Source organism: Pimephales promelas, chromosome 1 (genome assembly GCF_988280905.1).
Source record: "Pimephales promelas chromosome 1, fPimPro1.hap1.1, whole genome shotgun sequence".
Lineage (NCBI taxonomy): Eukaryota > Metazoa > Chordata > Actinopteri > Cypriniformes > Leuciscidae > Pimephales > Pimephales promelas.
The window spans coordinates 10,207,985-10,227,127 of NC_142769.1; the positions used below are offsets into that span (position 1 = coordinate 10,207,985).

The window sequence follows — 19,143 nt, forward strand, 5'->3', positions numbered from 1 at the left end:
TAAATAAAGTTTACGATGTGGACAAAAACGAGGACATTTTCAGTAACCAATGTAACGTTAACCGAAACTAAACAGCGTCTACAGTATATGCGCATTGAAAGACTTTCACTCAGCGCGCATATTGTTATGACAACGGACTTTGAGCGAGTCATTGAACCGTTCATGAACACGAACACGTTTAAAAAAGCTGATTCATTAAAAGAGATGTAAAGAAACAAGATGTTAATTATTTTTAACTTTGAGGTTCAACTTTTCAATGCTCAGCTGAGCAGCAATGCGTTGCATGGGCAAGCTGAAGCTGATGCTTCACTTAGAGACGAAGAAGACCCATATAGCCTAGCATTGATTCAATGCGTGACTCAGTGATTTTATTTCCCCGTGGCTTCCTTGTGCTGTGTACGGTGGCCGAGAGGTGCAAAACAAATCACAATTATGAAAACAAAAAAACAAGTCAGAAAACACAACGACAATTCAGAAAACAAAATAACAATTCAGAAAACACAACAACAAATCTGAAAACAAATTAACAAATCAGAAAACACAAAAACAAATCTGAAAACAAATTAACAAGTCAGAAAACATAACGACAAATCTGAAAACAAATTAACAAGTCAGAAAACACAACGACAAGTCAGACAAAACGGAAAAGGTAGGTATATGTGGCGAATGGAATACTGATCGCTGATTGGACGAGACATCTGTCAATCAAGACATACAGAAAGTACAGCAGACTGCGCCTGCGGCAGAAGAAAGATTGATTCGCATGTGTATGTGTAAATATTAGCTGTCTATTTAGCCGGCTAATTTAGTGATATTATGGAGAACAAAACTTTTCAAATTAAAATCTTCCTACCACTAATTAGTAAACGCAACTCCTTTAAGCTTGCGTTCGGTTATCCACTGGACCGCGCTGCCTAGTTCAAAGTAAACTAGTGAAACAACTGAAACCAGCGCTATTTTGTTCTCTATTTGTTCTTACTGACCGAGAAACCGCTTCAGATGATTCAGTGACAGAACGGTCCGAACGAATCCGAATCGTTTCCTACTGTTATGCACGCGCGTTTGGCCAATTCGTGAAAAGGAGATAGGAATCGAACCAACGAATGATTAATATCGCTGGTTCAGTCGACAGAAATACGGGACACACATATTAACTGCTGAAATATTCGGACTGAAAACGTTTTTCTCAGGTCAGTCGGAGCGCTCGTGGTACACACACAGTGCGTAGGCTATAGCTGCACGCGCCACTGCGGCCACGCGCATATCAAACCAAATTTAGCCACACCACCAGAAAATAGGAGGGGGAGGTTGGAGTGCTCTCGGGCCGCATGGAGATGATTGGCGGGCCCCACTTGGCCCGCGGGCCGCCAATTGAATAGCCCTAGCCTAGACGATACAGCTAATATTTACACATGCACACGCGAATCGATCTTTCTTCTGCCTGTATGTCTTGATTGACAGATGTCTCGTCCAATCAGCGATCAGTATTCCATTCGCCACATATACCTACCTTTTCCGTTTTGTCTGACTTGTCGTTGTGTTTTCTGACTTGTTAATTTGTTTTCAGATTTGTCGTTGTGTTTTCTGACTTGTTAATTTGTTTTCAGATTTGTTTTTGTGTTTTCTGAATTGTTATTTTGTTTTCTGAATTGTCGTTGTGTTTTCTGACTTGTTTTTTTGTTTTTATAATTGTGATTTGTTTTGCACCTCTCGGCCACCGTAGCTGTGGGATGCTGACCAGCGCTGCTGCTGACGCGCATTTATGGGAAAATACCTGTGAAGAGAACGTTAAAATGATGATGCGACAAATATTTCGCTTCCCTTTGACACGACAAGCTTTTCACGACTTCAAAGACAGACGCAGGTAATTGCACGCGCTCTGCCGATCTCTCTCATTCACTGTCTGCGTGAAGCCTGTAAGCTACACATCACCATGATAAACAGTCTTGTTATCATTATGAACTTGTTAACATTCAATACGCATGCATTAAGTTCAAAACAAGAAGGGTATAGCCTTATATAAAAAAAACGTGAATATCGCGGTTGCTGCGGTTACGTGCAATCCTCTGCGGTTGACATGTCAGAAGCGTGGTACTACAATATTGCGGTTACCGCGACAGCCCTAGGTAGCATAATAAGGGTCCCTACATTCAAACCGAAGCATTGATAACTTTGTCAGTGTCCATACAGTTTAATAAGAAGATATTTTATACACACAGTCAACTTCGCGAATACAGGAAGAAGCCATCTTTGAAAAATAGTCTCTACCAGTCGATCTACGAACGCCGATCCAATGTTTGCACCGATGTTTGCACCGCAGGAACTAGGAATGTTTTTAGGTATAGGAACTCCTTAAAATAATTTAGCTCCTACTTCAGAGTAAGGTCTAAACCAGCACTATAGGAACTACCAATGACTTTAGAGTACGCTGTTTGGCCGAAAACATGCGAAACGCCAGCACCCGCCATTTAAAAAAAAAAAAAAAAGCTGTGTAAACACACAGATTGTATCCTATATATTTACTCTAACTCTACGAACGTGGAAAACAGTGATAGATGGGCCTCTTAACCTTTACGCTAAGGAGAAAATCAAATCAACTTTGAGGGGACCAAGCTAAACATGATTATAAACATGACAAATACACGGCATATGATAAAACCTTTCCATATACTGTCATACTTTCTATGTATATCAGTTCTATCTAATAACGTATTATACAGGACTGTTAGACAGATCGTAAAGTAATGAACCGTGTGCTCAGGCTCTAGCGTTCTTAGCGCCGTCAAAATAAAGGTATGCCACACCATTTAAATAAAAGTCACAACAACAAGTGCGGCTTACATCACATTAGAATTCCTACTGGCAGTGCAACCAGGAAAATGTTCCTAAGGGAACCATTCGTTCTCAGGTGGTTACCCTAGTGGCTAGTTCCTAGAACTACCCGGTGCGAAAGCCCCTTATATTTGCTCTGATCACTTTAGATTCATTTTAATACCAGGTCTCAACAAAAGTCAAAATATTGCTCAGTTTGTTTGAGCAGCCTGACAACAGCATGTCAACAATGTTGTGAATTTTGCATCACTAACTGTTAATCCGAGCCGCAATTGTCAGGTAAAAGGACAGGAAGATAATAGGAGTGCTGTGTTTGAGAAACCTGTTTGCACACAAGCATTACGTCTTGTTTCATGGCTCTCATTGTGCAGAAATGACACACTTCAAGTTTATGGACAGAAGAAACATTGGCCCATTGGCTCATTTATCATATTATTGTGGTAGGTTGAGGTAAAAGTAAAACTGGCACAGGTATCCCACAGCGTGCGTGTGCGTGTCTGTGTATTCTGTGGGGAGGTTGTCGTTACCTGAAGATCTGTGTTGTTTCACAGGAAAGAGCAGCAGACATTCTGCCCAAATTAACCTCCGCACGCACATGAATATTCATCACCGGAGCCACACAGCCACTCAGGAGAGCAGAGCGCTGAAAGGACTATAAATATGCTAATTTATAGCTGTCCCCTTAGATCCAGCATAGTGAGCAGGACAGTGAAATGGTGTGTGTGTGTGTTCAGTTGTTCATGTGTGTGCTTATGTCGATGTGATGAATACTAATCAGACCGTTTGAGTCAGTGATCTTGGAGTATCATCTCTATAGATGGGATGGAATTTCACAGTGGTCCAGGTTCACCCCATGTGTGTGTGTGTGTGTGTGTGTTTAAGGACCAAAGTGGACTTGCATGCCAGAGAATTCAGATGGACACCTGATTGACGTGTATAAATCCTGACTATGACACATGTACATATGCATTCATGTGTAGAGCTCAACAGTGATCACACAAATTTGCAGTGGCCTTGGGATTCATTCCTGAAGTATTTTCCCCCCCATTCATTTTCACTACAGGCTTTTCAGAAACATATTCTCTATAAAATTCAAAGCTCAGAGATGAATCACAGTAATAAAAACATTGATTTGAAGAAAACTGGCAAAAAAGACAAAGAAACAAGACTGTGTACTTGATGGAGACTGACTTTAGGAAAAAATGGAAAATCAATCAAAGCAAGAATAGCCATACACCATACAACTAATGCTTGCATCTCATTAAAGTATAAAATACAATATATTTGACATTGATTTACAAGATATTAAAGTGTGCTTAATTGAATATGTACTAAAATGGGCGTAGCTAAGTGTACTTGCAGATAAAATGTTGAATAAAGAAAGGCCACTTAAAGTGTACTTGGAGTACATGAGTAAAGAAGTGCACTTTGTAATAATGTCAAATTAAAAGTTTTACTTTTACATATTAAATCCTTGTTTTAATAATCTTTTGTTGTGATTTAAAGAAGTACAATTATTTTGCACACTTATTTATTACAAACGTGTGATTGCAAATATATTTAAATGCATTACAATACATGTTTCAACAAAAAACAAAATTAAAGTATATTTTTTTGTTTACCACAAATACTTGTAAGTACATTTGGCAGTACAACTTCAATAACTGATTGTGAAATTACATATATGGATCAAAAGTTGCTCTTAAGTTCAATTAATGGCATGACCTATAATACATTTACATTTAATTGCAATTTCCATTTAGTTTTAATTGCAACATCCCATTCAGTTTGCACAAGGGTATAAATAGTCAATTCAGGATTATGTAGTTCTCAAGTTTAGGACATCATCTTATCTGTGTTTCAAAAGGTTTATACTGTACTTTATACACTGTGGAAGAAACGAATGGAAATTTTACTGCCAGAACCCTGCTGGTGCAATGCATTCTGACGGGTTTGTTAGGAATGCTTCGTCATATTCATTTTGAAGGGGACCACATAAAACAGAATCACAACAGCAGAGGTGACGGGTTTGATTAATTCATGAGCCCCTACAGCCACACATCTCCTCCCTCCATGGGGTCTCATATTAAATGGGATAATTCTTGTAATCAGACATTGTATTCATGCTAATAATGAGATAATAACAGTCTCTTGTTAGTAGTTTTCATACTCGGCTGTATTAGTTTGATCTGTAGACGGTTGATTACTTGCTCTAATGAGAGACTGAACAGAAGCACTTACAAAACTGTGAGTGCTTTTATTTGTTTGGGTGTGTGAGCAATACATAAAGAGCATATAACGGTAACAGTGTCACAATATACAGTACACTGCTTTTCAAATGTTTGGGATCGGTAAGATTTGATCCAAAAGTAAAAACTGCGATATTGTGAAATAATTGTACTATTTAACTGTTTTCTATTTGAATATAGTATAAAATGTGATTTATTCCTGTGATGCAAAGATTCATCATTACTGCAGTCTTCAGTGTCATGATCCTTCAGAAATCATTCTGATATGGTGATTTGCTACTCAAGAAACATTGCTTATTATTATCAATGTTGAATACCGTTGTGCTGCTTTATATTTTTTGTGGAAACTGTGATAAATTTTTTTTAGGATGCTTTGATCAATAGAAAGAAAATCTTTTATAACATCATAAATGTCTTTACTGTCGCTTTTGATCAATTTAATGCATCCTTGCAGAATAAGTGTCGATTTAGTAAAACAATATTACTTAAATAGATAGCCATGTTATAATGTCGATTTTGTTGGAGACGAAAAACACAAATGAAGGATAAATCTGACATCAAAAATGCTGCAGACGTGCCTTCACATTTTTTGTAATACTTATAATTGTAAACCTAATATTATTAAACAGTTCGTATCAGATGAGTGACTTTCAAATCCATTGTAAAATAGCTAAATGTTTTACAGTTGATCTAATATTAAGATTGAGTTTGAGCTTCATAGCTTCAGGTCTCCATTTACTCACCCTCATGTCATCCTAAACTTATGAGGATCTTTCTATTGTGGAATGTCTTTTTTTTTTTTTCTTTTTTTTTTTCAGGCTTCAGGGTTGTTTTCGACACCGACAAAAATAGTTTTTTTACTGCACGGACAAAAAAAAAAAAACTATTTTCAGAATATCTTATTTTGTAGTTACAGATGAAAGAAATCATGCAGGTTTATTTGTAGGGGAAAAAATACTGCATTTTTATTTTTGTCGACTATTCATTACACGGTATCCACTTTATTTAGGTTCGTATTGGTTTGAGTGAACATCAGTGCTGCTGCTGTTGTTCATTGTCTGATTTATAACAGTCAGCTCTAAGAAATAAAAAAGATTTAAAAGCGTGTGATATGATTTATAAGGCTATTTGGAAGGTCGAGTTATTAACCGCAAACCAACCTACGTACACCCTGCTCCTCTCTCAGAGGTCACGACTTCAACGCCTCAGTTCTGTCACACAACAAATCCAGATATATGCCTTCATTTATGTGTGTGAGACCACCGACCACAACACTCAACAGTTTTGTGCGTTCATTCTGCTATTGCACTCCGAATGGTGATGGAACAGCACATCTCATCTTGGAAAGTAGACGAAAAAATGTATGGCGTCATCTGATTTTTAAAGGTTTGACCAATAAAATGTCCATAGAAGGACATTTTTTCACCACCTTAATTATAAATACCAACTGCAACACTCATTTGGCACATCAAGTCCTATGGACCACTTGATTTAAAGCTATAAAAACAATCATACTTGTAGAATATCATTCATAAGTTCCAAAAGACATATCCCCCCCTCTTTTCATTAAAGAATCCTGAAAAAAAAAATGCATCACGGTTTCAACAAAAATATGAACTGATTTAAACCTTGACGATAATAAGAAATAATTCTTGAGCAGCAATGATTTCTGAAGGATCATGTGACACTGAAGACATTAAAGGGTTAGTTCAACCCCCCAAAAAATGAAAATTCTGTCAGTATTTACTCACCCTCAAGTTGTTCCAAACCTCTATGTGTTTATTTGTTCTGCTGTACACAAAGGAAGATATTTGGAAGAATGTTTTAATCAAACAGATCTCAATCCCCATTGACTACCATAGTGTCATGAACTGCTCCGAGACAGGGAGATGAAGATCCAAATGCAGCTTTAATTTAAGGGGTAATCCAAAGAACAGGCAAAAGGTCAAAAAACGGTAAGCAGTCCAAACAAACTAAACAAATAAACAGAACAGGCAGGGGTCAGAGAGGAAAGAGAAATCCAGGGAACAGGCAGGGAATCCAAAAACCGGGGAACAGGGAACCAAGGAGAACCGCTCGGAAATGTAGTGTTACAACATACAAGACTTCGCAGTGAGTGAATGAATGAACATGGTATATATAGCAAAGAGTATAGAAGAACAAGAGGCGAAACTCTGATGCTTTTTTGGTAACAGCCACTAGATGGCGCTTCGGTAGCGCGGCCGCCATATCGGGGTGAAAAATCGAACTGGAGTTACTGGACAACAGCACAGATAACAGTTTTTTGAGGTCGTTTTTTCTTGCATTAGTGAGTATTTCCATTGTATGCAACTTTACACTTTTACTACTATCATTAGGTACCGACTCCACTAGACCTGAAATATATTTTGGACGTTTTAATCCCCTGGATCATGCTACAAACATGATGATCATTGATGCGCTGTGTCCGTTATCCTATAACTAGTCTTGCGTCATTAATATAAGATAGGATAGTACTGCAAAAAAAAAAAAAAAAAAAAAACTGTTTACTGTAAAGCTATTCTATTGCTGTTATATATTTATTGTCAAACATTTACATTTTAGTACAACATTTATTTGCTGAATTTATTTCATTGATAACTTATTTTTGTAAGTAACGTTATGTGTACCTCCCGGGACACGGTCTAATGTTATAACTTTATGAACTGATATCACTTTATTCTTACCTATCACACTTAATGTGGAGAGTAATAAAATTAATTAAATCCTCAAACTTCCCTGTCTCAAGTTATATGGGGGTAAAAGCCCGGTTAAGTAGCAACTTTATTTTTAACTGCTATAAAGTTAACTGTTGTTAGTTAAATAATCACCTAGCCTAATTATTTCAACCTAAAAATGATCTCTGCACTGGACTAAATATATGTATATTATATGACTGCCGAGTCGCTTTCACCCCGAAATGGCGGAAGCGTAGGGCTGCTGCTGGGCGCTGGTGTTGCAATGGAACGTTCTATTGGCTTTCACTTCTTGTCAATATGCGTTCTTTGTATATAGACAAACTAACAGGATGAGACACAGGTGAATGCAATCAGAGAATGAGGTACAGGTGAATTTGATCAGTGAGTATGAGTCCGGGCAGTGAGTTCTGGGAAATGTAGTTGTGAGTGAAACATGTACATCTGGTGTGGAGTGCCCTCTAGTGACTCTCAAGGGCACTCCACTTGGAGGCCGTTACACATAGTATGTATTTAGTCCTACTAACAAATAAACACACAGAGGTTTGGAACAGCATGAGGATGAGTAAATACTGACAGAATTTTCATTTTTGGGTGAACTAACCCTTTAATGATTTTGAAATTTCAGCTTTGCATCAAAGATTAAATTACATTTTAACCTAGCTACACATAGAAAACAGTTGTTTTACATCAGAATTATATTTCACAATATCACTGTTTTACTGCTTTTTTGATTAAATAAATGCAGTCTTGTTGAGCTGAAGAGTGATACTGTCAAAAGCATTAAAAAAAATTACTGACCCCAAATTTGACTTAAGAATGTGTATGTGAAATTATTGCTGTGATTTCAAGTAGTTAGGCAGTAATAAATGCACTTAATAATACATTTCTAAGTATTTCATTCTCAAGGTTAAGACTGCATTTCAATCATTATCAAAAGCCTGAACAACTAGATCAGTAAGGTACTTTTTTAAAGAAATTCGTTTTTTTTTTCTTCTTTTTTTCCTCATTCATCAAGGATGACTTAAATGGACCAAAAATGACAGTAACAGGATTTATAATGTTTTAATAATGCTTGGCTATAAAAGTTAAATCCTTTTCATATGTCCTGCCTCAATGTCATGTGTCTGTATAGGTCATACTCGTCATACGATTTCTTGCATCTAAATGAAATGAAATTATTAAGACCTAAATTGTTCCTAAATTGTAATTGAGTGTTGTGTAACAGCTGTGTAGGGGGTTGTTGCTGCTTCTTTTTAAGTTGCTTTTTTATTTGTTTAGTTTCTGTTGCACTTTGCAAAAGGAATTATGTCCTGTCTCTCTGTCTTATTCATTTATTTGTTCTTGTTTTCTGTTGTGTGCGTGTCTGCTGACGTTTGCACAGCTATCGCTTTCATGACGGCTGTGTCATAGTGGAGTGGCACTGGTAAGATCAACCTGTTTCTCCACCGGTCATGTGTCCCTCTGGAGGTCATCTGCACCTGCCCACTTCCTCCTGTGTTTGACCTTTTATATGTGTGTCTGTGCATACGTGTGTGCGTTCATAGTTCTTTCAGACAGTTCTCTCCTTTTACAGATTGTTTTACTGATGATCTACACTGTAAAAAAGAAATCTGAATTTTTATTTTTCACATTTTTGAGTCACACTTTATATCAGATGTTTTTAACTACCGCATACCTGCATAAAAATGATAATTGTTAGGTACAATGTACTTATTGTGTTCATGTTGTATTGCAAAATAGGTGTGCTGCTATTGAGGTGGGAAAGGGGTAAGGTTACGGACAGGTTTTAGTGGTATAGGTTTAAGGTTGGGATAAGATTTAAAGGAATAGTTCATTTAAAAAAATGAAAAATCTGTCATCATTTACTCACCCTCAAATAGTTTCAAACCTGTATGAATATTTTGAAGAATGTTGGTAACCAAACAATTGATGGACCCCATTGACTTCCATAGTATGTTTTTTCCTACTATGGAAGGCAGTGGTGTACATCAACTGATTAGTATATGTATAATTTATATATATATATATATATATATATATATATATAACTTTTGACCACTTAACTTAAAGCAGTTGTTCACTTTTGAAAAAAACTTTTGCTGATAATTTACTCACCCCCATGTCATACAAGATGTCCATGTCTTTCTTTTTTCAGTCGAAAAGAAATAAAGGTTTTTGATGAAAACATTCCAGGATTTTCTCCATATAATGGACTTCAGTGGGAACCAAACAGTTCAAGGTCCAAAAGACAATTTCAGTACAAACTGCAAACTGTTCAAAAGGCTTTAAACGATTCCAGACGATGAATAAGGGCCGTATCAAGCGAAACGATCGCTCATTTAATAAATAAATAACAAAGTGTAAGTTTTATAAGCTCAAATGTTCGCCTTGCTCTGTTCTGCGACGCACGTTCGTCACTCTCCTGTTCGAAATCGTTCATCAAAATGAACAAATCTTTTTCCGAGTCATTCGTTCGTTGAATGAAATAAATGACTCTGAAAAAGATTTGTTCGTTTGATGAACGAGTTCGAAAAGGAGAGTCATGAACGTGCGTCACAGAACAGAGCAAGGCGAGCGTTTGAGCTTATAAAACTTAAACTTTGTTATTTATTTATTAAATGAGCGATCGTTTTGCTTGATAAGACCCTTATTCATCGTATGGAATCGTTTAAAGCCCTTTGAACAGTTTGCAGTTTGGTTGGACATTGAACCATTTGGTTCCCACTGAAGTGCATTATATGGAGAAAAATCCTGGAACGTTCATCAAAAACCTTAATTTCTTTTTGACTGAAAAAAGAAATACATGGACATCTTGGATGACATGGGGTGAGTAAATTATCACCATTTTTTTTTTTTTTTTTTTCAAAAGTGGACTACTCCTTTAAAGATTGCTATCAGGATGTGAAGAGGCTTTCAACTGGCAGAAAAAATAATACTAATAATTCTGGAACAAATTGCCTAACCTGCTTTTATATTTTGTGCATGGGACCAGTTTTTGCTCTTCAATTTTTCATGGAGTTCAGTAAAAAAAAAAAAACACTTAAATAAGGAAAATTAGTGATGAGTGCTTTTGAAAGACTGCTTCATGAAGCTTTGAAAACCTTTTTCAATCATCGTTTCGTGCCAGTGATTCAGGTTGCGTTTCAAACTGCCAAAGTCACATGATTTCCGTAAACAAGGTTTCGTCATGTCATAGCTGTTGCGAAAGGTTTTGAAATTTCACTGGTTCACTGCTATAGGGGCGATTTTCTGTGAACTTATTAACCAGTGTCTACATGGTGATTAAAAGTGATTAAATCATACTTTTAAAAAAGGAAATGGTTCCAAATTCAGATTGAATCTGTGAATTGAATCGTTGAATCTCCAAATGCATGTAGAAACAACATGCTATATTTAAAATATTTGTTTAATTGCATCTTTTTACTAAGTTCACAATGGTTTCATGTAGAGGGTTCTTGAATCAATTTTAAAGAACCCTTTATGCTAAAGAAGGTTCTATATAAAGAGAAATGTCATAAATGATTGCATAATACATTCATGTTTAACTGGTTAATTCAATTGTATGTTTAATAGATGTGTAATTATTCAAATTTAATCAAATAATTTTTTTTTTTTTTTTTTTCTAAGAGTGTAATGAAGGCCAGTATCACAGATGTCACTTCTACTGATTCAATTGAGAAAACGAACGCAGGAAAGGTCCTGGTTATAAAAAACGATTTTGTTTTCTGCTCCAAATAAGCACTCTTTCAAAATGATGTCTCATTTTTAAAATTTAACATTAATATGACAGTAATTTGAAGCATAGCCTTCGCAAAAATAGAACGCGATACTAAAATGAGATGAATAGAATATCAACGGCTAGCATTTCCAGTGTCGATTTGCAGCAGTCGACCGACTAATATGTCATAATCCTCATTTAATGTGTGATACAGGAACAACTCTGGATTGACGTGGGCGGTCTGAGTTTGATCCTTGTGTCATGAACGATTCCTTTTATTCATTAATCTGTGACTCAATTAAACCCACTCGAGGCAGACGTGTCTCTGGGTGAAGTCATCACTCAGAACCTTGAGGACATTATTCACATTTCCGTCAAGACTTTCTGCCTCCAACTAACTCAATTACTGCTGCCATTGGGATGCAGATTCGCTCTTGGAGATAGAGTGAGACGATATGACAAATTGCTGCTAATTCTCTTAAACGGTTTAAAAGCAGTCTCTTTATCATAATTCACGTTAATTTTTCATGTTTAACCCGGGCGATCAGCAGCAGGCTATACCTGAGGGAGGAGAGATGTTCAATTCGCAGTCTTATGTTTGTTTAACTCCCAGCAGGACATCTTTAACGCAACCATTCGCCGTTATCTGCTTCGATTAAACGTCTAATGCGCCCTGGGTTTTTCAGCACGAGTGTGTTTTAGAGAGGGTGAACGGAGGTGTGAACGAGAATCTGCATAGCTGTAGCTTCAGGAAAAATCAAAGTAAAAGCAGAAGGATGAGTTTTCTGGAAAAGAGAGCTCTTGATGAGTGTAAGAAAATACGAGTTATTGTTCCCTGAAGACAAGAGTGAAAAACGGTAGTGAAGAGACTTGGACATGAGCGTCAGCTATTTAGGGGTTTTTAATATCCATTTGCTTTGGCACTTTCCACAAATGTATTACGTCTCCCCATGGCTTTTTTTTTTTTTTTCTTAAATGTTTATGCAAATTCAACCAATTTCTGCATTATGTGCTGTAATTTGCAGATCTCGAAATTCAATCAAATTGATTGCAGAGAATTCCATTGTTCAGTTTGACCTAAACTCATTTGGATGTGTTAAATACACCCTATAATCAGCAATTTTTAAAATATATAAATAGCAATTCATTTCTAGAGTTATTTTCCTTACTGTTGTTGCTTATACAAATAAAACTACAGTCAAACCAAAATTTATTCAGACACATTTCTCACATTATCACAGTTGATTCGCTATAGTTTAGAAAATGGTAATAAAATAAGACATTTGTGAGTGTCTCAACAGCTTTCAGCTGTTAAATTTAGTCAATTTAGGGCAATCAATTACCAAGCAATGCTTAATGTTGTTCAACTTCAGTCCGTGGTGGTCTGGTCAAAGTGTCTGAATCATTTTGGCCCCAAAATGTTATAGATTTTACTGGTGGTCCACTGTATGAAGAATTTTTTGGTATAATATGTCACAGTTTACTTTATTTTGCTATAAATGAGCTATTGTGTCCTGCACCCACTTGTAAAAAATAAAAAATATCAAAAATTATATCTGGTGTCTGAATAATCCCCCTTGCGTCCAGTTACTCGGTCTGTAAACTTGCAAAGAGTTTCTGCAGTGCCCTTTAAAATACATTTTGAAATTTGCTTTTGATCTTCACATAAATATCACACAGAAATGTCACAATCATGTTTTCCAGTCACTCTCAATTATTGACTGAGTTACTGAGTTAGTTAAATGGTAACATTAATGTATGTGCATTCTTAAGGTTAAACACCGTCTTGCACTGACTCGTTTGTTGAAAATGAAAATAATTATTTATTTTGATATCCTGTTTATGAAAAGTGATATTATTTAGGTTATGTTCTTGTAGAAAGTTGCGTTTCTGGAAATGTATTTAACCAGAGTCTGTTAAACGATCACAACAAAATAAAATTGATCCCATCATTTACTCACCCTCATGTCATACTCGATACTCAATCCCATTTAAAATAATCACATGACCAATCAACGTAAAGATCCATTTGTAACCAATTGAGCTCAATGACTGAATACATGATTAACACCACATCATCATAAACAGTTACAAACATAATTGTTAATAATATAAAAGTTCTAAAAACAAACTTTTAAAATTTAAATGATAAAATATACTTTTTTTGTATTCGATTCGAACTTTGATATTATTAAAAATTCTTTATGACTCTTTATGATGATTATGTGATTATCATTAATTATGTGTTCAGTCATTGAGCTTAATAGTCTACAAGTGGATCTTTACGTTGATTGGTCGTGTGATTATTTTAAATGGGATTGAGTTTGAATAGTTGAACATGCCTGATGAAGGTCGTGAGGCTGAAACGTTGCTAATACACATTTCGATTCTCATTTGCAAGTACTGATAGTGTGCGGGAGTTCCTTGTTTTTTGTAGTTTTTTTTTTTCCTACTTATTTGGTCCTTTTCCCCCACGTACCGATCACCGGCAGGTGTGTGATGGTTTGCTAATTAATTAACAAAAACTTAAAATGTTAACATTTGTAATAGTTTGAATTCCAAAATAACAACACAGTAAAAAGCATATTATGAATTACAATAATTATTGAACTTGACTGTGAAAACACTTCATTCAGGCACCAAGTCGTTGTTACCGTGTTTATGGGCAGATCGTCATTAATGTCCCTGTCATTAAGATGGACACTGCAAAATGATGTTTAATAGTCTCCACTTTAATTCCATCAATCATTTATTTTGTTGTGCACCTGGTGTGGTTATTAGACCCAAACTCAGTGTGTGTGTGTGTGTGTGTGTGGTAATTACCCCCAACACCTGTGCATCTCTGCCTATGTGTGTGTTTGTTTGCTATTGGATGATCTTGTTTATGACTTGTAGTTTGGTTTTGTCGTTGTTTTTTGCCACTGTTAGTTTATGTCACTGTTAGAGCTGGGAGATGTATAGAATAGGGCTGTACAATTAATAGTAATACAAATGAAACGGCAATATTGCTTAATATTAGGGCTGTGGTAAACGATTATTAACTAAACGATTAGTTGGGCGATTATTTTATCGATTAGTCGACTAATCTAATGACTAATTGGACGACTAATCTAAAGAATATTTTTTATTCTGCTCAATTAATAAATACTAGCATACTGAATCAAGATACTATAGGTTGGCTAACGTTAATCTAATGTTATGTATTTGAACACCATCATAACTCTACAACCGCCAAAACCGTGTATTTAAAATATTTTTTACAAACATTTTTTATCATAGAGAATGTTTAAATATTAATATCAGCTGAGGAGGGAAACGGAGGCGGAGTTAGGGGTGCGATCGGAGGCTGCTATTACTGGAGATGAATCGGGAGAGGTTTGTGCACCTACTGATCAGAGCGCGTGCTGACACGGAGTAAAGCCTTGTTTATACTCGACACGTCCGCACGAGCGCGAATGTGCGCACACCAAAAATGACGCGTTGGGTGCGCAAGACCAGGAAGACTGTGGCTGGCTGTGTGTACGTCTTTTTTTGTAACAGCGCGCCCGGCGCCGCGTCCGGGAACGACTTCAAGCCGAATCTGCCCGAGATTCGCGTCTAAATTGCAATTTTTTTTCTTAAGGGTTTGTTTACTGTGTGTGATTCATTTAATGGATAGCACATTCACTTCTAGTCATCTTCGTCCTCTATTCTGCAATGTTTCGGTCTCCCACGTGTGTGTGGCAAGCTGTACTGTCGGGAACATGCAAAAAATAAATAAATAAAGAAGCGTCGACGCAAAAATATGACGTCGACGCAATTTTCGACGCGCCGCTACAGCACTAATATAATTATAAATTTCGATAAAGGGTGTAATTTAATTTAATTTATAGTAGGGCTGGGCGATATATCGAATATGTACGATGTATCGTTATATTTTTTGAAACGATATGGAATACCGTTTATATCGATACAGTAGTTTGATATGAGCACATCTGAAAAATAGCGGAGGTTGCAGTGTGAGCTGCTGCAGTGAAAGTAGCTAGGCTACGTAGTACAATTTGCCCTAAACATGACACAAGCTTATATTAATTGCGTCAAAATCACTTTGATATAGTTAACAAGTTTAAGGCAGCTTGCCGCCCTGTCAAATGCTCTGACAGATACTGTTGCTGACTGACAGATATACTTGCGCTGTTTAATGCGTTTGAGATGTGGTGCTTTCCTCAGTGCTCAACTTACATTTCACATATTCTCCATCTGTAAATGTTAGAAAGTAAAGCAAATATGTCCATTTCACAACAAATATGTCCATGTCAGAAGAGGACGAGCTTCTGCAAGTGAATCTCCGCTAAAATTCATGCTTCCTTGAACGAGCGCCGGTGCGCGCATGCGCGTGAATACCCCGCCTACTACGTAGTACGCAATAATTCTGACTAAAATAAACATATTGCTAAAATATTTGTTGTTGGAGAAAATAAATGTGCCATATGTGGAATTTTAAACCTACAAGTATATATGTTTAATGAAAGTGAAAGTGATTATAATGGGGTAATCAAATGCAGGCTAATATAATTAGTTTGTGCTTTTGTTTTTGTTTTTATTTTCATTTTTAGTTTAGCTTTTAGTCAATATAAAAACAAAAGCTTTTTGCACATAATATATTGCATAGCCTATATTATATTTGTTTCCATATCCTTCAATATCAACATTGTTTGTAGGATATCATTGGGCCGAATGTGAATATACTGTATATATATATATATATATATATATATATATATATATTTTAATATAAAGATTTTCTTTATCTAAATAGAAAACGTAGAAAGTACCGAGATATATATCGTATATCGCCATTTGACCAAAAAATACCGAGATATGATTTTTTGGCCATATCGCCCAGCCCTAATTTATAGATCCGTTGTGTGTTTCAGAGTGAAGCGTGGCACTGTGTTCATTTACACAGCTCATTATCCGCTGGTGTTTTTTCAGCGTCTCAGAGCGGCTCCGTTCACAGTAAATGCTGTTCCACATATGTCTCTATCTACAGTTTGAGTTGCTTTAATGTGAAATTGTATATTTAAAAATGTAGCATGTGACAACCATTTTCCCAAACATGAGATGAAATATGCTCTCCATAAATATTACTAATCTTTGTAATCTTACAGTTGGAATGTAAAATTAAATTATATATTTTTACAGCGAAATATTACAATAGTATATTGTTGTTGTTATTATTTAAAATGATAATGCTAATCAATATGGCTATATCATAATGAGAATAATAATAAAACGGATATACAATAATAATAATTGTAGTTATTGTAGCTGGCCTAGTTGTGCAGACCACAATTAAGCATAAGCACAGCAAACCTGGATTTTTTTTTTTCACATTTTATATAGGAATTGACTTTTTTTTTTTTTATCAGATGGATCTCAGATAGATGTTTTCCCCCACGCTGTGCAGTCCTAATGTGGAATATTTCTGATAAATGATTGTGCTTGTGATATAAAATTGTCCAACATCTTGAATATCTCAATAATGTGAATGCCCTTTTTATTTGTTCATAAAGAGTTTGGTCTTAAAGAGCACCTAGTTTCACAATCCTTAAGCGTAAAAACAGAAATGTCTATGATTTTAAATGCTGTTAAAGTCAGTAAGTTTTCATATCTCTTTTCCAGTTGTTCAATCTCAATCTTTGTTTTGGTATAAATATGTATTATGTTTCTTACTGTACTGTTTTATTAGTGAAGTATAAATGAAATGTTTCATATCACTCAGCTCTAGTTGCTGTTATGATGTATTTTATGACGCATATGGACTCATCAAACCCCATCTGGTTCAATTCCCTTCTATTTGGCTCTCAAGTGTCAATTTATTTATTCTAATTTTCTGTTGCTTTTCTTTTTTCCGCATTTCATTCTTCAGTTATGAGGATTATGATCCAGAGATTAAGTAAGCAGATCCGTCTTTCCTTCCCTCCAGCTCATATTTCTCTCTCGGCTTGGCTTCATAACTGCAAATAAACCCTCTTCACTCACTTCCTGTTTTTACGTTCTCGTTTACGGCACAATATGAAGTGCTGTCAATCAAACAGTGTGCGTGTGTGTGTTTCTCATTCTCTGCTTGTCACCTTCTCAGTGTCCTTAAAGTTCCCCCTCTGTATTGTGCAGCTCATCCTAAGGTCCGTTTTATGACTGAAGCGGTGGCATTGGAATTCAGGACATAGTCATTTTAACATTCATCTGAAGATGTCAGCTTCTCAGTGTGATGGGAAAAACAAACATCTTTCATAATGCTTTTGAGTCATTATTAAATGAACAATTGCTCAATTCATGAGTCTTGTTAAGATGTGTGCTGATTTTAGATTGATTGGTTTCTGAATTTTAAAATTAGACAGTAAAATGGTTAAAAATATATAGACTATATATTTTATCTAGAAACAAGAATATCATGAAAACATCCTTTTCAAGTACCTTAGCTTCCATACACACACAATAATGTTCAAAAGTTTGTGGTCGGTAAGATTTTTTAAATGTTTTTCAAAAGTTGAGTTGAAAAGTTGAATATTGTGGAATATTTTTACAATTAAAATAACTTTTTTTTATGTTTAAAATGTACTTTATTCCTGTTCTGTGTCACATGATTCCGTGAATCACATGATTCTTCAGAAATCATTCTAATATGCTGATTTTCTGCAAAAAAAAAAAAAAAATATATATATATATATATATATATTATACTTATTATATCAGTGTTGAAAACAGTTATCAAATATTCTTGTGGAAACAAAATTGATACATTGATACCTTTTCAGGATTTTTTTTTTTTTTTAAATAGAAAATCTTGTGTAAAATTATAAGTCTGGCTTTTGTTTTAATAATTGAATGCATATTTGCTAAATAAAATTATTAATATGTTTCAAACACAAATTTTACTGACCCCAAACTTTTGAACATTAGTGTGGTAACACACTGAAAACCACAAAAAGACTTCAGATATACCAAAGAGGCTGCATTCACATTCACATCACATAGCAGAGCCAATCGCTGATTGGTAAAGTTATTGCATCACTGCAGCTATAACTTTTGAGGCTCCAGTTGCTATAGACCTTGCGCCTGAGAAACAAGCAGCATTCTTTCGAATTTTTGTGGTAGCTCTGTATATTTCTATGGCAACACTGTCGAGGTGAAGTGGATTTACTTATTGTAGAGTTTACAAAAGTTATGAGAATAAGTTTTTGAAGCGGATGTCATCAGACGGGGAAGATTTAAACACAAGTGGTTCATTGATAAATCCGTAAGAACTTTCCTTCATGATGTGGAAATACAAACCGGAAGACAGAACTCAACTAGCACAGAAAAGGGGCGGGGCTACATATGCAGTGTGTCAGGAATTACTAATATAGGTGCTACATTTAATTCTGAACTTACTTTGTGACTCTCAACTTACTATGTGATCTGGATATACTACATCCGCCATGTTGCCCTTATCACGTGACCTACCAGTGTTTCAAATCCTCTCCTGTGGCCTCATGGGATAGTAAAGTGTCCAGCGAATGCGCACTTCAGAATCTCGCCGCAAGGTCATCCGGGGAAATTCCGCCTACTGTTTTTCGAATTTGAGTTTTTTTTTTCATACTCT

The 19,143-nt window shown here is 35.8% G+C and overlaps 1 protein-coding gene across 25 annotated transcripts in view; it reads left to right on the top strand.

Moving 5' to 3' along the window:
• Positions 1-19,143, top strand: part of LOC120477782 (adhesion G protein-coupled receptor L3) — a 375,074-nt gene that overhangs the window by 331,763 nt on the left and 24,168 nt on the right. For 16 of the 25 annotated variants that reach the window (XM_039669601.2, XM_089125499.1, XM_089125755.1 and 13 more), the window contains one exon: positions 17,428-17,454. The exons of the other annotated variants lie outside the window; for them this stretch is intronic. In XM_039669601.2, the coding sequence (XP_039525535.2) occupies positions 17,428-17,454 (27 nt within the window). The remainder of the gene's footprint in view (positions 1-17,427; positions 17,455-19,143) is intronic. 25 annotated transcript variants of the gene reach the window in all.